Source organism: Aethalodelphis obliquidens, unplaced genomic scaffold (genome assembly GCF_003676395.1).
Source record: "Aethalodelphis obliquidens isolate GAN/ISIS:26980383/991018 unplaced genomic scaffold, ASM367639v1 scaffold6, whole genome shotgun sequence".
Taxonomy (NCBI): domain Eukaryota; kingdom Metazoa; phylum Chordata; class Mammalia; order Artiodactyla; family Delphinidae; genus Aethalodelphis; species Aethalodelphis obliquidens.
In genome coordinates this window covers 74,028,488-74,052,717 of record NW_020837950.1, presented here as the reverse complement: position 1 = coordinate 74,052,717, position 24,230 = coordinate 74,028,488, and the positions used below count along the sequence as shown (strand labels likewise).

Here is a 24,230-nt window from a genome sequence, read left to right as displayed (position 1 = left end):
CCGGACACTGCGCCCGAGTGACGACCCGCCCGCTGAGGACCTCGGGGTTTTGGGCGCTCCGTCTGGAGGGCCGTTGGGCGGGGTCCACCCTGACCGGACCCTCCTCACATCGTCCACTCCCGTCCAAAATACGCCCGCAGATGCGCGGGGGCGCGGGTTCGCCCACCCTGGGGCCTCGGCCGGGCCGGCGAGGAGGAGGAGGGGGCGTGAGGTCAGGACTTTCCGGTGCCCCGCCTGCCCCGGGGTCAGCGGGGAGGAGCAGGTGCCCCCAGGGCGCGCTCGGTCCTGGGGCCGCGCCGGGGGAGACCCAACGGCAGCTGGAGGTTCTGGACTTCTGGACCTGCCAGCACCTCCTGCTTCCCTTCCGTCCCTTGAAATTCAGGCGTCTGTGGCCGAACTATCCGGAAGGACAGTCCACCCCGTCAGCTCAGCACTCATGCACCTCTCCGAAAACGACACTAAATTTCAAACATCCAAGCAGTCACACTTTGCCTAACATATAATTGTTCCACCTACGACCAAAGAGAACACGTGTTAGCTCTCCCTGAGGACACGCGTTCCTTTATGGAGGCTCAGGGGATGCTCGCCTCTTCCACCTGAGCCGTGCTGCCCCCCCTTAGAAGCCTGCACGTGACACAGCGGAGGTAAGAGCTGGTGGGCGCGCGGCAGAGGGGAGGAAGAGCTGGGCAATATGTCGGCAGATGTACTCACATGGAAACACTCTGGCTTCATAACCACCTTCTTCCACGACCCCTTCTACATACGCCCCTTGGCAAGGAGTAGGAGGCAGGGTTGGGACGGGCCATCCACATGGATACTGACATTTCCAAGGACTGTCCCTGCAGTGGAGTGGAGAGGCCAGGGTGGGCAGAGGTGGGTGTGCTCGGGCGACCCAGGACCCAAAGCTGGGGCTTTATCAGCTTGTTGCTGGCACGTTCCACCGCCACCCGGGATCAGCGGCTTGGCGAATTTAAGTAGCAACAGCTACAGGAGAGTTTACGTGAGGGTGGAGTCTTGAGTCTGCACGATGTTAACAGCAGGCCAGGCCTACACAGCGAGGTGAAGCCAGCCCCGTTTGTGGCCCCGACACCTGCCAGGGCCTTCGAGATCTGTGGAGCCACGCACCTGGCAAACACCTATCTCTGAACAATCCTAGAAAAAAGGTAAAGATGCAGAAATCTCATCCAACGTGGTCTCATCTGTCCCTTCCGCCTGCCACCAGGGGGCGCTCTGGCCCTGTCCCTCTGCCCTTCTGAGCCCCAACACGGCCTAACAGCGCCCCAAATCAAACTCCCGATTCTCCCCACCAGCCTCCCTGTTGGGGGAGCCAGAATCAGTTACCCTCTTCCCACATGTCCAGTCTCGCTAATCCTTCAATCTCTCCGTGGTCACTTCTGTGGCTGTGACCTCGGGGATGGGCTTCATTTTCTAAAATTTATTTCTGGCTCTGTTGGCTCTTCGTTGCTGCGCGGGCTTTCTCTAGTTGCGGCGAGCGGAGGCTACTCCTTGTTGCAGTGCATGCGCTTCTCATTGCCGTGGCTTCTCTTGTTGCAGAGCACGGGCTCTAGGCGCGCAGGCTTCAGTAGTTGTGGCTCGTGGGCTCTAGAGTGCAGCCTCAGTAGTTATGGCGCACGGGCTTAGTTGCTCCATGGCATGTGGGATCCTCCCGCACCAGGGCTTGAGCCCGTGTCCCCTGCATTGGCAGGCGGATTCTTAACCACTGTGTCACCAGGGAAATCCCAAGGATGGGTTTCTTGATGTTGAGTGTTAGGGCCACCCGGCAGGGCTGCCAGCTGAGGGTGAGGCCTCTGCCACGTGCCGCATGGTCACCTGGGGTGTGAGGACCAGTGCCTCACAGAGACTGGGGGCAGGGCACCTCTGCACCCCCGCAGGGAGGCAGCATTCTGTGCAAGGCCGTAGCCCCCAGCGCCGCGAGGGCGGGCAGGTGGCTCCTGTGTCTTTATGAAGCCTCCTGGGTCAATGCAGATGCAGCCCAACCCCTCCTGCCTTCACAGCGGCCTGGCACTCCAAAGCATTAATCAAGACTGGGTATGGATTGGGGCAAAGCCGATCATGGCTGCTGGGGTGCCGGGATTACGGGTGATTTCTAAACTATGTGCAAACTTGTTTCACTGATGACTGAAAATTCATGTAACATTAAGTAACACTGAATTCTACACCTCAAGGCAAATACGCTTGGTTGACCAAAAACATTAGCCTGAATCCCATCAGTCCCAAGCCTCGTGATTAACTGAGGACTGTCTGGAAGTGAGGAATAGAGGTGATTCTCAGTTTATCCGCATGTAGCTCCCACAGAGGCTTGGCCGTGTTCCCAAAGTGCAATATGTCAGGAGAGGCGTTTTAACATGAAGCGAAGTACAGGAAAATACCTTGACGCTACAGCACCCCTTACGGCATTCATTACATAGCATCTCCTTGTCTGATTCATAAAACATAATTTATTTTTTGAACTTCTTCCTCTTCAGAGCCTTCCATTCACCTTCCTGTGTGGCCAGGCTGTTAAAAAGCTGCTTCACTTTTCGTTTTCTTTCCGCGTCCCTTTAAAAAAAAAAAAAAAAAAAAAAAGCCCATTTTTGGATACATTTTGGAGGACATCTTGCCCTTTTTCCTATCTGACTCAATAGCAGTTCACATCCGCGTGGCCCGCCCTCACCCCGGCCCAGCACCCACACCAGCCCCTGCCAGACCCCGTCGCCCCTCACCGTTCCATGATCTCCGAGAGCTGCATCCGGGCCAGGAACTGGTTGTCCTTGCGGATCTCCCGGACGGCGCCTTTAAACTCTCGCCTGTGCTTGTGGATCAGTCTCTTCCTCTCCTGCTCCTCCTTTGTGCAGCCCTGCTTCTTCCCAAACTCGAGGCTGAAGGTGCAAAGCCGGCCTTGAGGGCGCAGGGTCTGCGCACCCAGAGCCTGCCAGGCCCCGGTCAGGGCCGCCCCCAGCCACAGCCCCGGACTCCCCAGGCCCCTCTGGGGCTGGGGTGCTGGGAGGCCTCCGTACTCACACTTTGACCAGCCGGGGGGTGAACAGCTTCAGCGGCACCGGCTTGCTCTTCTCACAGACCAGCGGCCGATAGTGCTTCGGCTGCTTTTCCATTTCCGTCAAAATGCTCCGACTCAGCTCCTGACACGTGAGGAAAGCTGACACCGCCGGGCCTGCCCACCGTGGCCTCCGGAGTTCCTCCCTCCGGGCCGCCCCTTCCCCTGGGCCCGGCGACTGCAGGTGCAGAGCCACTGTGCCCAGACGGCCCAGCTCTCACGAAGCTTCCACCTTCCTGCAGCGTCCTCGTGGCATCTGGCCTGGTGGGACTTCAGACCCACAGACCCATTGAGCAACAGAACGGTCTCTCCCAGAGGAATGTGGGGAGCACACGATGGGGACCAGCCCATTCGTACAGAGGGGAGCCCCCAGGCCAAAAGGCAGGTGCCCCTCATGGCTTCCTGTCGCCTGGTGCAGGGCAGTGGGACCATCCTCAGAACCCGAGTGACCTGGGAGGGGCGCGGGGCCTGGAGCCGCTGCCCAGGCTGAGGGGGGCGGCTGGCCTTGATTCCTAGCGCCAGAACCCCGGTGACAGAAACGCCCGCCAGCCTGCCCCAACTCCGGGACACGGCCGCGCCATGGGAGGCCTCACCTGGAGCTCGGGCGGGCAGCTGCGGGCTGCCAGGTGCTCCATCAGGAGGGCTCGCAGGGGCTGCACGATGTCGTGGAAGGAGGGCAGGGTGCCATAGACGGTCACACAGCGCTGCACCAGAGCCAGACACACGGCCAGGCAGGACAGCCTGCATGGGTGACACCCGGCCTCAGGCAAACAGGAAGGAAGGGCCCCTCCCCGTCACCAACAAAGCCCATCATCTTGGCAAAGATGAAAACCTTCCACTCGTGGGCCTGGGCCGCAGGACCCTGAGGTCAAACATCTGCCCTGGGCAACGGCTGCAGCCCGATGGCTGATGGGATCAGGAGTTAAAGAAAACATCCTGCTTCCCTGAATAGGAAAGAACGTTGCGGGAAATGCAGCAACAACTTGGAAAGAGTACTCGGTGTTTTTTGTTTTTTAAACAGAAGAAAAAGTTTAGTAACACATATACATTTCTTGGGAGAGACCCAAGAAAACTGACTCACTCACTACAATGGCTGGAGCCCTCATCTTAAACAAACCCCGTTGTAGTTTTTAAATTACTAAAACTATTTCCAGTATCAAGCAGATATACTTTGAAAATCACACACATTCTGGGAAAGTTAGGTTTTCATGGAAAAAAACGGCCATCAGGATGTGAACAGACATTTCTCCAAAGATTATGAACGTGCAACAAGCACATGGAAAGATGCTCATTACTAATCATTAGGAAAATCAAGGCAGAATCGTAATGAGACACCACCTCATACCCATGAGGATGGCTACCATCAAAAATCCAGAAATTACTAAGTGTTGACAAGGATGTGAAGAAATTGGAACCCTCATACGCTGTTGGTGGGAATGTAAAATGGTACAGCTGTGGTGGAAAACAGCATGGAGGTTCCTCAAAAAATTAGAAATAAAACTATCATCTGACCCAGCAATTCCATCTCTGGGTATAAACCCAAAAGAACTGAAAGCAGAAACTGGAATAGATACTTGTACCCCCATGTCCACAGCAGCCTTATTCAGAATAACCAAAAAGTGGGAGCAACCCAAGTGTCCACTGATGGATGAATGAATAAACAAAATGTGGTCCATCCACACAACGGAGTATGATTCAGCCTTAAAAAGGAAGGAAATTCTGATACCTGCTAAACATGGATGAACATTGAGGACATTACACTCAGTGAAATAAAATAAGTCACAAAAGGACAAATCCTGCGATTCCACCTATATGAGATGCAGCAGAGGAGTCAAATCCACAGACAGAAAGGAGGATGGTGGGGCTTGGGGTGTGGCGTGGGATTAGTCTTTAATGGGGACAGAGTTTCAGTTTGGGAAGATGAGTAAGTTCTGGGGATGGAGGGTGGTGACGGTTCCTTAACAGTGTAAATGTACTTAAGATGCCACCGAACCATACATTTAAAAATGGTTAAGATGGTAAATGTTATCTGCATTTTAACACAACAAATAAATGTCAACAAAAAAATTCAAATAACCATAATTTTTTTAAAAATCAGAGGACTTAGGAGAAAAAGTCCTAGTCCCCTCCTCATTCTACTTCTACAGACTGAAGGATGTGACCCCACAAAATACCCCTGTTGAAACCGAACCCCTATCGTGGTGGTATTTGGAGGTGATTATGTCTACCAGTCCAGGAACACAGACGTGTTTCCCTTCATTCATGTCTTTGTTAAGTACTTTCAACAAATGTTTTGTAGTTTCCATCGTACCAGTCTTCCACCTCCCTGCATAAGCTAATTCTTAAGTAATTTTATTCCTTTTGATGCTATTGTAGATGGGATCGTTTTTGCAATTTCCTTTCAGACTGTTCATTGTTTGTGTGTAGAAATACAACTGACTTTTGTACGTTGACTCTGTATCCAGCTACTTTGCTGAATTCACTTATCAGATCTGATAGCTCTTCTGTGGAACCTTTAGGATTTTCCATATATAAAATCATTTCATCTGCGAACAGAGATAACCCGGGTGCATCTTCAAGGCTGGGTGCTGGGTCACGTCTGGCTTGCAGCCTGGCCCCTCGGAGGTCTAAGCTGGCACCACGGCCCGGAGCCCCAGGCCCGCACGTACCTGGTGTGGTTGGCCTCTGTCTCAGTCTGGGCTTTCAGTCTTCCTGCCCACTGGAGGGGGAGGCTTCTCCTGTGCCACGTGGTCATGGCCTCCTCGTCAGAAACCAAGAGCAACTCCGAGTTCTTCCCAAGTGCTCTGAAAGGGTGCACCAGAGTGTAACCTGGATTCCAAGTGGGACAGGGACAGAGTCGGCCTCTGAGGCTACCGGGCTCGCAGGGCAGGCTCTGCAGGGTGAAGCCTTTGGAAGTTCATTCTAACAAACATGTGCTGTGCTTACCACCAGAGACGAGCGACAGCTTTGACAGGGGTGTGTGGGCCAAGTCCAAGCTCAGACTAGGCCCCTGCCCTCGTGGGCAGACTAGACTGAGTATCAGTAAGAAACGACAGACAAAGGAAAAGCAGAGGAGGGTGAGGCGGGTTTGTCAGGAGAGCTGGGGCGGTGGGGCAGGGTGCAGAGCTCACCAGGCCAGAGAAGGCCTGCTCCAGAGACCCGGGGAGCGAGCAGGACTTAAGCCCACCGTTACTCAGAGGAGCAGTCGAAGCAGACGGAAGGGACTGCCGGGGAGGGTGCCAGGCCGGGTGCGGTCCAGGCACGGCAGAGTGGGCGGTGGCTGGGCAGAGGGTGGGGGGCATACGGGTGACAGCCAGTCTGATGACCAGTCCCGACTCCAGCGTCCAGTGCCCTCCACCGGGGCCCCTCCTCCAGCAGTGCAGCCACCCTGACGTCTCCCTGGGGTGTGGCTGTCCCCCCCGTGCCCATCACCACGGCTGGCAGAGAGGATCCCACAGCGTGGGGCTCAGAGAAATCAGGCAAGTGTCCATGTGAGGTTACGAGGAGAAAGTGGAAGGGCAGGGAAGGGAAAAGGAGGCCGGGAAAGCAGCCCCTCTAGACACGGAGGAGCGAGGGGACAAAGGTGGGCAGCTCCTGGAGGGCGAGGGAGCCGTGAGTGGGCAGAAGCGTGGGGAAGAGTGTCAGCATCCTGTGTGGGGGAGGGGAGGGGAGGGTGTGATAGTTCCGAAGAGCAACAACTGCTGAAACCCTGTCAGAATACTGCGGTCCACGATCTCCTTCCAACATTCAGAACACTGTAGGAACTACAGGAGCGGCGCTGCTGACTGGAGCCAGACCGTGAGCTACGCAGTTAAAGTGTTCTTGTTGCCACATAAAATGAGTAAAAACAAAAAGGTCAATCTTTTTTTTTTTTGCGGTACGCGGGGCTCTCACTGTTGCGGCCTCTCCCGTTGCGGAGCACAGGCTCCGGACGCGCAGGCTCAGCGGCCATAGCCCACGGGCCCAGCCGCTCCGCGGCATGTGGGATCTTCCCGGACCGGGGCACGAACCCGCGTCCTCTGCATCGGCAAGCGGACTCTCAACCGCTGCGCCACCAGGGAAGCCCCCAAAAAGGTAAATCTTAATGGATGTATTTTATTTACCCTCCCCCCCAAATACTGTTTCAACACACAGTCAATACAGTAAACCTCAGTATTTTATATATTTCTGGTAGGTAGTCTTGCCACCTGGGGGGTACTTTACACTAAGCTCAGACTCCCCACACGTGGAAATGGGCTACTGTGCTGGACAGATAAAGTGGGATCCTGATTGTTTTCAAAATGTGGGTTTACACACATCCACACAGAGGGAAAAAAGGATGCTACTCTGGAGGATGAGACTTGAGACTCTTTTGTCTTCTTTCTAACTTCCCCACATCCTAAGCTTTCTACAATGAATACCGATTCCTATTAAAAGTCTAAAGTACAGTATATTTGCAAACGCTGCCTCCAATCAACTCACCTTGGCTCTGCTTGTTGGGAGTTGCGATGTAAAGAATCCCAACAAGAAAATTGATGAGCTCAGGTATGAACCTCTGGGACAGAGACACATAGTCCAGGAACACGCAGCACACGAAGAGCCCCTTCACCACGTCTTGGAGGGACTGGATGGGACACTGGCAAAGGAACACAGGGCACAGTGTCCACTTGGGAACAACATTCACAACACTGCGCCAGGCAGACAGCCTGGCTTCCGTGGGAAGCCGCAGGCCCCGACCTTCCTCTGCACGGAGGGGAGCACCGCCCCCACGGCAGGATCGAGGCGCGTGGCATGCAATCAGGCACAGAGCCCTGTGACCGTAAGGTCCCACCCTTTCGGAGCGGAACGCTGATAACTGCCACAGCAAGTGGGTACCGATCACACGCCCCCTCAAGGAAAACGGAGCTATTTGGACTTTTAAAGCCAAGAGGGGAACAGAACCCCAGATCAGACACGATGCCCTCATGCGCTTTCTGGGGTCACACCCTCTGCCACCTCGCCCGGGAGCTCTGGGAAGGAGCTGCTACGCAGGCCTCGCTGACGAGCCTTTCCTACTCCTGCCCCAAGGAGCGCCAGTCTCCGCGGCCCCGCTCAGCCCCTGGGAGGGCTGGCTCCGATGGGGAGGCCCTGACGTACCTTGGTTAGCAGCTGGCTCAGACACAGCAGCGCAGGCGTGACCACCGGGTGCCGGAAGTCAGAGGTTGGAAACAACATCCCAGCAATTTTCAAGTAAACGAGCTGGAAAGAAAGCGCCACCACACGGGCTAAAGAAGGGAGACAGCCTGACGCGCACCTCTGGGCTGTTCTGCGGAGACCAAGACCACCACCCGCCGGGGGCGGGGACTGCAGGCTGCCCGCGAGCACCAGGCCCCAGACGCTGGGAGCCAAGTGGCCGAACATCACCCTGTCAGCTCACCACCAGCCACTCAGAGGAAAGCCCACCAGCTGGTCACACACCCTGGGACCCTCACCCTCGATGTTGCCTTTAAAACCCCTCCCCTGAGGCCCTCAGGGAGTCCGTGTCTCTTGGGCACGAGCTGCCTGCAGTAAACGCTGCACGTTTCTTCCTCACAACCTGGCACCAGTCGGCTGGCTTTGCTGTGTGCCGGGCAAGGGTGGGCCCCAATTTGGTTCAGTAACATCAACTCATGAATCCTCACGCCAGCCTACGGGTCAGGTACCACTGAGCCATCACTACCGCCTACAGCCGGGAGAGGCCAGGCCCACGCAGCCCAGGATGGAAGCCCGGGCAGCCTGCCAACCCCCCTGGCCTCCCCACTACTCCTCGCCAGGGACAGGCTCCGGGGAGGCAAGGCTGGATACCCTCGGCCACAGCTCGGGCACCCACCTACCCCAGGTCACACAGAGAAAGGGGCCGAGGCCACAGACACTGGCTCAGATGCCTTCCCAAGGAGTCTACTGACCCACTGACATAAAGCCGAACTTTTTTTTTTTTTTTTGTGGTACGCAGGCCTCTCACTGTTGTGGCCCCTCCCGTTGCGGAGCACAGGCTCCGGACGCGCAGGCTCAGCGGCCATGGCTCACGGGCCCAGCTGCTCCGTGGCATGTGGGATCTTCCCAGACCGGGGCACGAACCCGTGTCCCCTGCATCGGCAGGCGGACTCTCAACCACTGCGCCACCAGGGAAGCCCTAAAGCCGAACTTTTAAGTTCCTGCCCGTCGCCGTTAGTTCATTTCAACACGAAGACCAGAAAATGGAACGGACTGAGCAGTACTTCTTCAGTGACCAGAGCTGACGACACGGCCCACGGCTGTCGTGAAACGGTCAGAAACCTCAGAGAGGTCAGAGGTCGCTGTGCACAAGCAGGTGGAGCAACCAGCCCACAGGTTCAGGTCCTCAGGAAAACACACCCCAGGTCTGCCATCAAGACTAAACACGGCACCGTTCACGGAGAAGTCAAACCAGGAACTTTGCTCCTGAGCCCACATTAGCTAGTTGTTAACAGGTCAGCAGTCCTTCCAGGTCTGGCCCAGCGTGCCCTCCAGATGGCTGCGGAGGCTCTGGGGCAGACCACCCTCTTGAAGCCCCCAGCCCCTCCGTGCCATGGCAGCACACTGGACAGATGGTGGCCGCGGGTCAACGGCCAGATGAGACACGCCCCTGGCTTACCACGTCCAGGCCCGGGAAGGCCGCCCGGCCTGTGGTCTCAACCATTCCTTCCATGTCGTGCATGGCATCTCGGAGGACAAATTTCACGGCGCTGCTTGCGGCTTCAGGAAACATCTGGCAAAGGTTATACAACTGCCTGTTCATCAGAGACATGTCAGGGGAGAATGTCCGTAGGTAACAAAAACATAGAAACCCCCTCAAACCACCCACGTTTATCATCTTCCTGTGAAGTCACCTGCCGGCTGAGCTGGAGCTGGAAGCCCCTGGATGAATGCACTTTTCCTTACTGACACCTGGCTGGCCGTCTCGGTGATCCAGGTAGTTTTTCTAATAGTGTTTTATAATAACCTATAATCACTTTTGCTATTTGCTAAGAACCTGGTCGTAACTTCTCAGTACTGGTGGCAGAAGTAGCTCTGTTTATACAAGTAACAGCACGGGAGGCATATTCTAAGGGCCAGACGTGGCTGACAGTCCTGAACCCAGTGGTACCTCACAAGCACTCCTGGGGGCAGAGGCTGGCACGGGGTGGAGGCGTGTGCAGGTGGCCAGCCCGAGGGTACCACCAGGCACCTGCTCTCACGGACCCTCCCAACTGAGCACCCTGCCCGCTGCGCCCTGCTCCAGCCACCACGGGGCCAGGAGCCACCATGCTGCTCTGCTCTCACGGGGCCTGGTGCAGAGCCCGGCCCGGGGACCCCGCGCAGGACAGCAGCAGGTGGGCGAATGGAACAGAAAATTTGCCGTCAAATATTAATAAACTGAAGGGGCCCTCCCGTCTGAAAGTCGCTTCGTTTGCAGTTAAAAGCAGGTCCCATCTCTAGGGCAATGGGGGCAGCGCGTCAACACGACTTAGGAGCAGGATGGCGTACGGAAATCACCGCAGCTGTGCGAGCTGTGGGTCCACTGGCAAGGCTGCCTTAATAACTCCGAAGTTATTCTACAACTTTACTAAAGGGCACAAAATTTGTTCAACTAGCCCCACGTTCCAGATAAGGCACCCCGTTTTCACTTACACAACCAACTTGTTGATTCCGCCAAGGTCTGGAGGATCACTTGTAGCCAAATCTCCGACGTATTCCAAAAGGAAGCCAAACAGTTTCTGCAGGAACAGGGTCGGGGCCAGAGCTCAGGGCTGAGCCCAGAACGGAGCTGCGGCACAGCACGCCCTGCCCCCTGTGCCCCCGCACCGGGTGGGGCGTGGGCCTCAGGGCCAGCGAAGGGGGCATGTGACCCAAGGCAGGCACACGGGCGAAGAGCACAGGGTCTGGGTGCTGCCTTGGCTGGCGGGCAACGCCTCAGTCCTAGACCAGGAGCGCGCCGGCCGGGCGCCAAAGAGGACGAGGCACGTTCCTAGCTATCTACTTCCCCAAGCCTGGCTTTGCTGCGTGACGGTGCGCGCGGTGGACTCAGTGTAAACTGAGGTCAACAGCTCGGCCTCCTCCTGGGCCTGCCGTGGCCCTGGAGCTGACGCACACCCAGGCCTGGCTCTCTGCCCCCTGACCCACACCCCACCGTGAAATCTCGCGGCCGTAAGCACGGGGTGCACTTCAGGACCACCAGCTTCACGGTTACGACGCCCACACAGACCAGGGCTCTTCCCTGACACTCCCAACACTGCAGACAAACAACTCAGCGTACTTCTAGTTTTGCTTTGTTTCCCACTGCGAGACTTGGATGGTTGCATTTCTGAATTCTCTCCACAACCAAAAGCTGCTCTTCCGTCGATCTTCCCGATAATAAAGACTTCAGTTCCTCGTAGGATTTGGGAGCTATCAAAATAAACACAAAACACACTCCACGCTTAACTTGTCAAATGAGAATTACGTTTCTGGTAACAGAGATCAAAACTGAACACAAATTAAATAATACAACTTCTTTTACTTCATCCAAAGAAATACTTCCACCTGTTTTATAGAACCACTCATTTTGTGTAATTACCACACTGCTTCTAACGTGTGCCCACGTGCCCGCCAAGGGTGAGGCTCGAGGAAACTGGGCTGGCTGCAACAAGCCTCGACGAAGAAATGACCCCAAGCTCCCCTCCAGGAGGAATCCCGCCAATGCCCGACACGGGGAGGGAGGAGGGGACAGTGCGTGGGCGGGGTGGCCGCCAGGACCGTTCAGAACAGGCTGGAAGCTGGAAGGAGCCCCGCGAGCAGTGCAGCGTCACGCCTGAGATGCCCCCGGCAGCCAGCTCCACCCGCCGGTTCAACCGCTCTGGAAACGCCCTTAAGTCGCAGGACAGCTTAGGCCTGCGGACTGGAACCGGATGGGGTGTCTGCACGTGGGACAGAGCAGCCCACCGTGTGCTACATGCCATGTCACGAGGCCTGAGCCCGACTCCGCGGCCACCCTTGCCCACAAAGGGCTGACTTGTCAAGCGGCAGGGACCTCCGCCGGCGGCCTGCAGAACTGCTGCAGCCACATAGCAGAGGCTGACGTGCTGCCCAGAGCACTTGGGTCAGATCCCAGGGGCGTCACAGAGAAGGATGACTGTGCCTGTCTGCCAGCCAGGACAGCACAGACGGGCTGTGCCCGTGTGTCCAGGCCCGTACCCTGTCCCACTCCATGACGCATCCCGTGAGGCAGACGCCACCAGGTCACTGCGGTCACTCCCCAGTTGTCTGTCTACCTGCGAACATATAGGGCAGCTCGGCCCTGGCAGCCTCCCGGTCGTCGGCTGCCGATCGCTCCCCGGGATTCGGACGCTGCTCCTCCTGGGTCCTCTCGCTCCCGTCCTTGCTCTGCATGTCAGACTCCAGGCCTGAGAGGCCGTCCGGGCCATCGCTCTCCTCTGGGTCCCCCTCGCTCGAGCCTTTGCCCTCTTCCCCTTCGCTCTCACTGCTACTGGCTTCCCCGCTTGGCTCTTCCTCGACGTTCATCCTTCCATCCTGGGAACAGAGTGTGGGAACCAGTGGCATCACTCCTCAGGGGACAGCAGCTGGCACAGCCTGTGACCGTGTCTGAGGGCCGTGCACGTGCAGACACTTTATGCTACTTGTCTGCCAGGAACACGCGGCCCGGTGCTGCACCGTACACGGGCGTGGGGCCTCTCTCCCACCTCCTTCGGGGCTGCTACACGTCACGGGGCTAAAGGCCTGGGAACCGCAGTCCCCACACCCTGCCGCCAGGACTCTGGGCAGGGCTTGTCTCTGCTGGGGAGCGGCGGGGGTCCAGGATGCGGAAGGCGCCCCAGCGGACAGGCTCCGGCTGCTATGAGTGTCTGGCAGCCCCAGGAAGCTGGGGCTTCCTGGCATGTGGGCTGCACACGGAGGTGGTGGGACCTCAACATCGGAGGGTGACCCCTGACGACTCCCCCAGATAACCCAGTGTTTTGCAAGCACCCGGTTTCCCGTCTTGGAACCCTTTCTGCTCGAGACCCCTGGCCTTCTCCTATCTTCCTGCCCCGAGTGGGGCCGACGCTCTGAAAGGGGAGAGGAGTATAGAGCTAATGGGGCTCGCGGATGAAAAACCTCACCAACTTTAGAAAGAGCCCCAGAGAAACTGCTTCTAAAAAGACTCACAATTTCCACCTGTGGTAAACCTATCAAGTGAAAAACCAGGAAATGTGTTGCTTTAAATTAAAAAAAAAAAAAAGGAAACGAAGGCAAACATCTTACTTTGTAAGAAAGCAAACGCCTGTCATCTTTGTCTAGTACGAAGCCATCACTTAAGTCATCCGCCGACATGTGTTTCGGTCTCTTAATACGTTCGTCCTCCTCCTTTCCAAGCATCCTCCGGAGTCTTTCAGCCTGAGCAGGAAAGACAGAAAAGCTGTCTGCCGTGCTGTGAGCACGTGGCAGGGACGCACGCTCCAGGCTCCCTCGGCCATCACAGCTGCTTCAGGCCTGCCTTCTGCTTTCTTCAACCAGACACGCAAACCCTTGGCAAGCATCGTGTGGAAGACTTATTTTAACAAAAATAAAAATACTGCGGCAGAAACATGTTCCCGTCACAAGGAAGGAAAAGCTGTCACCCTGGGGGCTTTCTGGCCAAATGATGGTGGCCAACCATCGGCTTCACTCACCACCAGGCCCCAGAAGAGGAACAGGACACCTTACACTGAGGTCTGCATCCATTCAACAAGCAGCTCAGCTACTCTGTCCCTCTGAACCATGCAATGGCCACAGGAGACGGCCCACGAGGGGGGTACTGAAAAGGCCAGATGCACGACAGTATGCCTCCACTTCATTTTTGTTTTGTAACGTAAGGAAATTTAAAAAACCTTTAAGAGAAAAGAGGTGAAAAGGTAGTGCACTATATCGCTAGCAGCTGTTCTGAGGTAAAGGGATTAGAAAGAAAGTCATTTTTAATTTGTTATATTGGGTATTATCTGCATTTATTTTTCCTTTTACAGTTAAAAAAAATAAAACAAACTTGTTTAGACACTAAAAAGATTTCACTGGTAAAACACAGCACACCTCCAGCCCATTGAACACAACAAGGTGCAAAGGGCCTTTCTGGTAGTAGCAGCTTCCCAGAGCAGCCCTGCCCCGCCCCCTGCCTCGCCCCGCCCCCCGCCCCGCCCCCTAGACACCTCCAGGCACTTGAGCCGCTCCCGCTCCTCCTGGGCCAGCTCCTCCTCCGTCTTCATCCTGTTAGAGGGCGGCGCTTTCATTTCAAAGCCGAGCTCACGAACCATCGTGTCGTATGCGTCAGGCTAGGGCAGAAAGAAGGGATCGTTTTTTTAAAGAAAAGACCTGCATGACGAGCTTCCCGCACATCCCAGTCGTGGCTGGACATCTTTATGGAAGAAGCTAAACCACGGCCTAAGTCTTTTCTTCTTGTGTGACAGAGGCCTGTTCTAATCAGTCTCGAGGACGCCTTTAGGTCACATACAACTATTTGCTCCTCGAAAATTCTTAAAGTATGTCTGCTTTAAGAAAACTAAAACTTGGGCTTCCCTGCTGGCGCAGTGGTTGGGAGTCCGCCTGCTGATGCAGGGGACACAGGTTCGTGCCCTGGTCCGGGAAGATCCCACATGCTGTGGAGCGGCTGGGCCCGTGAGCCATGGCCGCTGAGCCTGTGCGTCCGGAGCCTGTGCTCCACAACGGGAGAAGCCACAACAGTGAGAGGCCCGCGTACCGCAAAAAAAAAAAAAAAGAAAACTAAACTTTGCTCATCTAGGCATTAAGCCCCCAAATGGGATTTTGGGGGAAGCAACAGTAAGGTCGACTCACAGATGTGCAGATGGCCACACGGCAAGGTAATCTGGTGAAATCCAAGTATTTTCTAGAAACCAGCAACTCAAACGAATGCACCTTCTCTGACAATTTAGACTAAAAGCAATGTGGTAGGAACCAAATATTGTCCAGGGGGAAAAATAAATAAATGTATATATCAATACACATACCAAGTCTTCTCATACCAAGAAACAACCATTTTCTTTACTTTCATTATTCTGGAGTAGATAGTGAAGTAACTTTTAGTCTATTTCCACCCTGATGTAACACACGTCAGATACCTCAATATAAAAGTTTAACAGAAAACTTAAGTCCTAAAAGGGAGAACAGATGTCTGGCTCCCCCTCTTCTGCAGAGAAAGGCTGGGTCAATGGTCGTGAGCCCAGGCTGCCTGTGAGGTGCTGACCCCACCTTGGGTTTCTCCTTTCCACCTCTGCTCTCGGATGTGGGTGTTTTACGGGCCAGGAGAGTCTGGATTTCTTTCCAGTCTTGGTCTAGCTTCTCCGTGAGTTCAAGGGCGTCTTCTCGTTGAGCCTGTCTCTCCCTCTGGGGAAAAAGAACAGAAGGCACCCCATTACTGCCGGCCTCCAGCAGACGTCCAGGCCCCACTGGACAACCGCTCAGCCCAACATGCCGACGGGGAAAGAGACCACGAGAAATCAGCATCTCAGGATCCCATCACGCAGAACGAACTTCCTGCTGTAAAACTGCTCTTCTAGATGCTCTGAGCAGTTTGCCTTTAGCAGAAGCAGTGATGTTTTGCGACTCTTGATACGTGCCACAACACTAAAACCAACCCTCCCCCCAAACCAAAACCAAAACCCCAAGAAACCATCAGAAGTACATGCTTGGGGCTTCCGTGGTAGTGCAGTGGTTAAGAATCCCCCTGCCAATGCAGGGGACACGGGTTCGAGCCTTGGTCCAGGAAAATCCCACATGCCACGGAGCAACTAAGCCCCTGCGCCAAAACTACTGAGCCTGCACTCTAGAGCCTGCGTGCCACAACTACTGAAGCCCGTGTGCCTAGAGCCCGTGCTCCGCAACAAGAGAAGCCACCGCGATGAGAAGCCCGCAAACTGCAACGAAGAGTAGGCCCCACTCTCCACAACTAGAGAAAAGCCCGCGCGCAGCAGAAAAGACCCGACACAGCCAAAAATAAATAAATAAATAAATAAAATTTAAAAAAAAAAAGAGGAAGTACATGCTTGATGAAACTTAAAATGCATTTTGTATTCCTATTCAAAGTGAATGCTTTTATTGAATTCATAGAAAATATTAGACACAGCCTAAACCGCACAGGGAGGAAAGACTTGAAAGTGTTCAGCAGCGAGCCTGCAGCGAGAACGGCAGCGGACGCACCTTCTCCTGCCTTGATTTGGCGATGAGCTCCTCGATCAGCTCTTTGCGTGACTTCGGCTGTTGCCCCTCCTCGCCATGCTGTTGAGAGGTCTTCTTGTGAAGCGGCCCACCACCTCCTCCAAAATGGGCCGCCGTCAACTCAGCTGCAGACAGAGAGCAGAAAACCCCTCTGTGAAGCCAGGCCCGGCTGCGAAGTGGGTTTTGCAGTCGCTCTGCCAGCGTTTCTCCAAGCACGGTCCTAAGAGCAGACTCCACGTTTAAGAGAAAACTCTCACCCACGGCAGGTGAGACTACAGGCACAGCGACACAAACCCCCAAGATGAGCCCCTCCGAGAAAACCCAGAGGCATAAAAAGACCAAACAGCTGTGATCCAAGTGACTGGAAACACCAAGAACCTGTTTTCCAATGTGTTAACGTCTCACAGAAGATGGGCAAACGCAAACTAGCTCCTGCCTGAGTCCTAAGCGGGCGTGCCCAGGACCAGAGCCACTTCACACCCTCCCTGTGTCTCACAGAAAGTCCCGGGGGCAGGGGGCGGAGCCAGCTACTAGAGTCACCGATTCCTAGGCTGCCTGAGCTACCAGGGAAGAAGAGAGAAAGAAAACATTGGGAATCGTCGATTTTGGAAGAGAAAGAAACTTTAAAAAAATCCAATTTCTTGGAAGAGAAAACAGAGGCTTAGATGCTAAGCAACTGACTTCAGATCTCATCCAGTAAGAGAAACAGCTCCTGCCTGTGGCCCTCTAGCCCCGTCAGGCCCACAACCCGCCGTCTGCGCCTGCGCTCCGCCACCCCCATCATGCCTCCTTCTGGAAGCTGCTCTCGCTCTCCCTGCAGTAGACTCTGGCCCGATTTAAAGGCCAACGCTCACTCCTCTGGGCAGCAGCTCCCTCCTCCAGGCAAGGCTGTCTGCGGACTTGGGCCCCCACTGCCCTCCTGATGCCTCCCCTGGGCTAACAGGTACCCCAAACACCCCTGCGCATCCTGCTTCCTCTCTACCACCCTCGCCTACAAGAGAATTTCAGGAAGACCTCTTGGCCTGCCCTAGCCAACTCTGTCCTTCCCCACTCAAGTCCCTCCGGCTCCCGTTCCTGAGTAAAAGCCAAAATTGTTCCCGTGGCCCCGGGGGCCCAGCCCACCTGTCTGTACCATCGCCCCCTCCAGTTGCCAGGCTCCTGGCTGGTCCCAGACTGTGACACCACCAGAGGCCTGCACGACAGCCACCTCCTTCGTGACCCTAATCAGGACTGCCTGGCGTGTCCCAGACCGCTCCAACTTCATTTCCCCCACAGCACTTCTACTTCCGACCGGCCTGCGGGATTTAGTGATTATTTAGTTTACTGTCTGGGTCTCCCCAGAAAACTGAGCTGCAGGTAGGTTTTACTCACTGCTATTTCCCCAGAACCAAGAGCACTGCCTGGCACATGCTGAATAAATGAATCAGTGAATGAGTGACTCCTCTGCTTCCTGCAAAGTTCAGCATATTAGAAAACACTATCATTTAGCATTCTACTAATTCGAGATTGTTTACAATATTTTCTGAAAATAAAATTTACAAAACATTAACTAACGACGTGGTAGTATATAAAAGATTCCAAAAAGGATTCTCGGAGAAAAGAAAAAAAAAAATCCATCAGTGTGTTTATACTGATGATAGGATTTAATTAGAAAACTAGGGTTGATTTTTAAGATGAAATTCTCCTAATCTAGGAGAACACATAAACTATGTAGTTGAACAAAACAGAATGTTTCCTAATGATTCATTTTAAAAGGTACGGCAAATATATTTATTTTCAAATATAAGAGGTTACCTGGAAATGTGCAAGTCCCCTGGATTCTCATGAGCTCATACTAAACATCAGAGGAGGATAGGAAACCTCAAATAAACAGTTGAGTCCCCAGGACCCAACACCTGGCAGAATGGGAATCCAACTTCTCCTCTAGTCAGCCAACCGTCACAGCCTATCATACCAACGAGGCCGAGGCCGACACCTTGTGATGAATGACCAGGCCGCCAAACGTTAAGGTGCCACGGCAGTCCCCTTCGGTGACAGTGAAGGTGAACGTGTTTAAAGCGAGGCGTGCATAAAAAGTCCTGAACGATGGAAAGTGCGCAGAGAAAGGCCCTCCAGGTGAGCCATGTCCCCTCCTCAACCACGAAGCCTCAGCAGAGTTGAGGTCCGCCTCCCGGTGCTGTGGACAGAACCACGGGCTGCCCTAATTCCTAGGCCTTCTGCCCCCGCATCACCCAAATACCAAAAAGCAGTCATGGGCTTAACGGCTTGGCTTTCCACACACCAGAAAAACCGCTGAGTCAGTTTCAGTTTTGTGCAGCTTTGTTCTGAAGATGCTGACTAGAGGATATTCTAAATCATAAGGATGCGAACTTACGACATGACCGCAACTTTACAAAAGGGCCCAAGATGATCAGACCTGAACCGAGTCCTAACTCAGTTCAGTTGTATATCAGTGTTAACTAATGCCACGGTTTAACCTGCTTTGTTATTATCTATAAATAAGAAGCTCAGGACTTCCCTGGTGGCCCAGTGGTTAAGAATCCGCCTGCCAATGCAGGGGACACAGGTTCGAGCCCTGATCTGGGAAGATTCCACATGCCGAGGAGCAACTAAGCCCGTGAGCCACAACTACTGAGCCCACACGCCTAGAGCCCGTGCTCTGCAACAAGAGAAGCCACCGCAATGAGAAGCCTGCGCACCGCAACGAAGAGTAGCCCTGGCTTGCTGCAACTAGAGAAAGCCTGTGCGCAGCAACGAAGACCCAACGCAGCCAAAAATGAAATAAGTAAATAAATAAATTTTAAAAAAGAAATTAAAAAGAAGCAGCTCAATGTTACTTCCCCCACAAAACTGTCATAAGCGGTTCCAGAGAAAACAAAGACTAAAAGAACTAAGTAAACACTGTTAGTGCACACATTGGGTCAGAACTGGTAACAGTGGTAGCAAAGCACTGTGGGTTAGTACAGAAGAGCTGTCCTAGGGGTTAGCGAGGTGGGTTTTACCCACAACTCTGACTCACGGGTTGGTCAAATCATATTGTTTCTCTGAGCTCACCGGGTAAAATAAGCTGGGGTGAAGTTCAAACAAGAGGAGGGACACTGAGGTGCTTTCTGTGACAGACAGACAGCAGGCTGTCTATCTTATCTACATATACACATTCTTAGAGATCTACACCTGCATTTTCTAGGTGTGCAAGCAGGGCAGAAAGAACGTCAGTGCTAAGCAGACTGCCCCTGATCCCAGGCCTCACCCGACAGCACTCCTCGGTCCTCGGCATCGCTGTCGCTATCGACAATGTCATTATGCTTTTCAATGTCTGCCAAAGACTGGCCGTAATGAGTCAGTTCTTCATCTTCATTTAGGTTGTAGATGCTTTTCTTTTCGTGTTGTCGCTGACAGAATAGAAAAAATGAAAATCAGTCTCCTAAAATTTCCACATCCATTTAACATCAAAAAAAGAATGATTTTTTCCCCCATTTTTGTGCAATGTGACAGTGTAGCTTTAAGATTATTCTGGGTCATTTGAGCAATGATTCGGATATAAACAGAACCCACAGAAGGTAAATAAATCAATGGGCCACCCTAAGGCACTGGGAAATCGTGCAGCTCTACCCACCAGGAATGCTCCACAATCCACTCGACCCAGCTGAAGGCAGCAGTTTAGTCCAGAACCCCAGGACGCATCACTGCCGGGCACTCTGGTTAAGATATTTATCCACCTAACTGGTATGTGCAAGAGGCTGCTTCCCCCTTGGTCTAGACAGGCAAGATACACGACTGAAGACCCATCCACTGTGCACTCACAAAAGTATAAACAAACAAGGGGGAAACGGCCTTCTCTTTGTATTTGACTTCTGTGTAAAACTACAGCAAAAGACTGTTTTCCATACCTGTTGTTCCAGAGCAAACCTCTTCATCATCTTCTCCTCCGGGCTTATGTTGCTATTGTATTCTCCAAAGCGTTTATCTCTAAATACGTTGGACTTATCCCTTTCTTTGTATTCCTTTAGCAAAGTCTGGGTGCGCTGAAAAACAGATCATAGAACAATCTCTCACCGGTCCTGGCAACTCTGAGCTCTGACGGCCTGGCAGTCTTAGTCACCAAAGGGGAGGTGCTTCCACAAGGGGACACAACGCTGGCTCTAAGGAACTGGAAAATGCCATTTTCTATGCCTCAGGCCCCTGAGACAAACAGTCCAAAAAAGGCCAATCTACTGGCTGGAAAGACTGATCTCAATTACCAAGGAGAAACTGGGTCGCTGCCATACAACGGCAGCAAAGAGGATGATGTCTGGAACCCAGGGGATTCTCTAGGGTGTGTGTTAGTACTTCCAGGCCTAATACCAAAGGTTAAAGTAAAATGATGGCAACCAAAAAAAAGCAGACAATCGAGCAGAGGTCACTCCACCCAGGTGAAGAAGCCAGAGGAGTTCAGGTTCTAGCCGAGTAAGGGGAGCAGGGAACAATGATCTGAGAGGCCATTTATGTCAATGACGACGTCACGATCAATTACAGACACAGACTGCAGCAGCACTGCCTATCTGCTCTTTGCTTGTTATATACGTGCCATTATGTGTATATACAGTCAGTCTTTGCTATTTGCAGATTCTGTATTTATGTATTTGTCTATTGGTAAAATTTATGTGTAGCCCCAAACCAATACTCTCAGCACTTTCTGGGTCATTCATGGACATGCATGTGATGCCCAGGAGGTGCAGTCGAGAGTGAGGACTCAGAACCCCACCAGCTGCACCACTTCCCAGCGAGGACTTTGGGAAGCGCCTACAGCCTCACCTGTAAAAAGGAGAGAATGGCAGTTCCTACCTCAGGCTCTTAAGGAGAAATGAGAAAACTGAGGCTTACATGATAAAGGAAAACATGTCTAGTCTGGAGCCCATGCAATGCCCATCCCCACATCTGCCCCCACAAGCCTGCCCTGGGGTGTGTGATGCAGGGGTGCATCGGAGTCGGCTATAAGTTTGTCTTGTCTACTATTACTGCCAGCTCCTTGCAATAAGGACGATGTTTGATTCAATTCAAAGATCAATTGGGGGGACTTCCCTGGTGGCGCAGTGGTTAAGAATCCGCCTGCCAATGCAGGGGACATATGTTTGAGCCCTGGTCCGGGAAGATCCCACATGCCGTGGAGCAACTAAGCCCGTGCGCCACAACTACTGAGCCTGTGTTCCACAACTACTGAAGCCTGTGTGTCTAGAGCCTGTGCTCCACAGCAAGACAGGCCACCGCAATGAGAAGCCCATGCACTGCAGCGAAGAGTAGCCCCTATTCACCACAACTAGGGAAAGCCTGTGCACAGCAACGAAGACCCAATGCAGCCATAAATAAATAAATTTATTAAAAAAAAAAAAAAAGAAAAGATCAGTAGGGGTTTCCCTGGTGGTGAAATGGTTAAGAATCCGCCTGCCAATGCAGGGGACACAGGTTCGAGCCCTGGTCCGGGAAAATCCCACATGCCGTGGAGCAACGAAGCCAGTGTGCCACAACTACTAAGCCTGCGCTCTAGAGCCCATGAGCCACAATTACTGAGCTCACATGCCACAGCTACTGAAGCCCGCGCACCTAGAGCCCGTGTGGTCTATAACAAGAGAAGCCACCGCAATGAGAAGCCCGCGTACCGCAAAGAAGAGTAGCCCCCTCTCGCCGCAACAAGAAAAAGCCTGCGTGCAGCAACAGACCCAAGGCAGCCAAAATAAATAAATAATAAAATAAATAAATTTATATATAAAAAAAGATCAACTGGATTACATGCTGTGGGACAGAACACAGATTATGAGCCCATGAAGGCAGGGCCAGGTGTTACTTTACCTTTACCTCTCCACCTGCTAGAACACAGCTTAAACGTTAAGTGCTCAGTGGCACATAAAGGCTTCACAGGTGTCCAAACCCAGTGCAAACCCCAGCCTTTACCAGCTGTGTGACCCTGGGAAATTTACTTGACCTTTCTGTGCTTTAATTTGTTCACTAACTTACTAATGTCTCCTCCTCAGAGTAACAATAAATATCGTTAAACAAACCAATGAGCATGTCTCAGAAGCTGCAGAGAGAATGCCACCCGAACTGAATTTCAAAGTACAGAATACTCTGGAACCGTAAGCACAGGAAAGCTGGAGGCTACGAGACTTTCCAAGAAGGCAGCATTTCAGTTACCCTGCAAGGGACAAGGTTGTGCGCTTCAAAGGACCGATACATTCCTTCTTCAAACATCTACTGAGCATGTAATCCCCTATCCTGTCCCTAACCAGCGGAGCTCAAAGTCTCAACGAGGGCAGGTTTTAAGAGGTTCGCACAGGGGCCGCGGCAGCGCGGAAGTGATGAACTCTGCCTGAGCTGGACTTGTGTGTGGGTCTCCAAGGAGGGACGGCGGTTTTGCAGGGGAATGTCGTCCCCGCCCACGCAGAAGCAGAGGCACGAAGATGAAAACAGTCCAGCTGACACATGGCATACACGATACACGACGTCTCACTACTCCAGGCGCTGTCCCGAGGACTCTAAGTGGACGCTTCCCATTCTCCCGGCGGCCCTAGGATGTACGTACCACCATCATGGCCGATTTACAGAAGGGAAAAAGGGCACCGGAAAGTAAGTCCGTAGCTCGCCCAAGCCTGCCGGCGGCCCCTCGGTGCCGCAGGGGTTCGAGGAGCAGGGCCGTGGGTGGTCCCGGCCGGCAGGCGGGGCCGGGGGGACCCACCCCGGAGGGCCCGGCGCCCCGCTCACCTTCTGGAGGGCCCGCGCGCGCGACACCCCGGGCAGCCCCACGTCGTGGCGCGTCTTCCTGCCCAGGACCTGGAACTTCTGCCGGTTGACTTTCACCTCGAACGGGTTGGCGCTGGGCCTCGCCCGGCAGCCCCGCGCGCCCGCCGGGGCCCCGGGGGCCTTCCCGCGCGCTCCGGCAGACCTGGTCTTCCCCATGGCAACACGCGCTGCACCTCGGGTCGCTGACGAGGAGGCGGCAGCTACAGCGCGCGCTCCCTCCGGAGCTACCGCGCGGCCCAGCCGCCTAGGAGTGCCGCCCCCGTCTCGCGATAACTGAGCCAGCGAGACGTAGGAACGTTGGGTAAAATACTGACAAGCCCCCGCTCAGCTTACCCGCCCATAGGCTGAGCAACTACAACTCCCAGCAGGCCGCGCTCGCGCCCCACCGCCTCCGCCCCGTGCGGGGCCTTCTGGGAGCGGTCCCGGCCCGCGCGGTAGCGCTCCCGCTTCGGGGTCCGTGGAGCGCAGCGCTCTGGCTCCCTCGTCTGGGGAGCCGTTGGCCGGAGCCGTCGTCGCCGGGGGGTGGTTCCCCGGCCAGTGAGCGCCTCCCCGGGCGATGGGGTCGACAGCCCGGGCCACGGCGCGGCGGGGGTGACCGGGGGGGCTCGGCCCGACCCCTCCTGGGCCGCAGTCCCGGGTCCCGAGGGCGAGGCGTCGCGGCGCCGGCAGCGTCCGACGCAGCGGCGGCGGCGGCAGCGGCAGAAGCAGCAACAGCAGCAGGAGGACGAGGAGAAGCGGCGGCCCAGTGCGGGACCGGACCCGGCGTTGGGCGAGCGATGCGCGGAGGCTGCCCCACCGCCGCCCCCGGTCGCCACCTCGCCTCCTCGAGTCCACAAAGCTTGGTCGCGGCGGCGGCGGTCGTCCATGGAGCTCGAGAACCTCTTGGCCAACTCGATGCTGCTGAAAGCGCGCCAAGGTGGGTGCACAGCGGCGCCCCGACCCCCGCTGGAGTCCTGATCCCCTTGGGACCTGAACCCTGGTCCCAAGCAGAACCCCGACCCTGCTGCGGACCCCAGATTTTCTGTGGAATCCGGACCCGGGGTCCGCGCAGCCTCACTCTCAGCAGTGGTCAGTCGGCGAGTGGTCAGCTTGGGCACGTAAAGCTTAAGCCGCCCCGTCCCCTTTCGGCGCCTCCGGACGCAGGTGAAGGTGGCCTGCGCTCTGCTCTTGTTAGTGTGAGCTTGTTCCCTGTCCTGCTCTTCCTCCGGAACCTCGGGTCGCAGTGTGG

At 54.6% G+C, this 24,230-nt stretch overlaps 1 protein-coding gene across 1 annotated transcript; it reads right to left on the bottom strand.

The window, feature by feature from the left end:
• Positions 1–2,439: 2,439 nt before the first annotated feature.
• Positions 2,440–23,252, bottom strand: NOP14 (NOP14 nucleolar protein). Its single transcript, XM_027103861.1, has 18 exons — positions 22,964–23,252; positions 20,119–20,253; positions 19,479–19,620; positions 16,211–16,353; positions 15,263–15,397; positions 14,206–14,328; positions 13,289–13,420; positions 12,301–12,559; positions 11,307–11,437; positions 10,682–10,767; positions 9,666–9,801; positions 8,171–8,272; positions 7,517–7,670; positions 5,725–5,884; positions 3,649–3,796; positions 3,022–3,140; positions 2,724–2,879; positions 2,440–2,559 (listed from the first exon to the last, which is right to left on the bottom strand). The coding sequence occupies exons 1-18, from the start codon at positions 23,156–23,158 to the stop codon at positions 2,460–2,462; spliced, it is 2,556 nt and encodes an 851-aa protein (XP_026959662.1). The 5' UTR covers positions 23,159–23,252; the 3' UTR covers positions 2,440–2,459.
• Positions 23,253–24,230: the final 978 nt, after the last annotated feature.

Excerpts from the sequence above, each read along its gene's own strand:
- NOP14 (XM_027103861.1), bottom strand. The coding sequence starts at position 23,158 with ATGGGGAAGACCAGGTCTGCCGGAGCGCGCGGGAAGGCCCCCGGGGCC. Across the intron at positions 9,802-10,681 it reads GGAATCAACAAGTTGGTTGT|GCAGTTGTATAACCTTTGCC; the intron begins GTAAGTGAAAAC and ends TCTGATGAACAG. Across the intron at positions 3,141-3,648 it reads GCTGCCCGCCCGAGCTCCAG|GAGCTGAGTCGGAGCATTTT; the intron begins GTGAGGCCTCCC and ends CTCACGTGTCAG.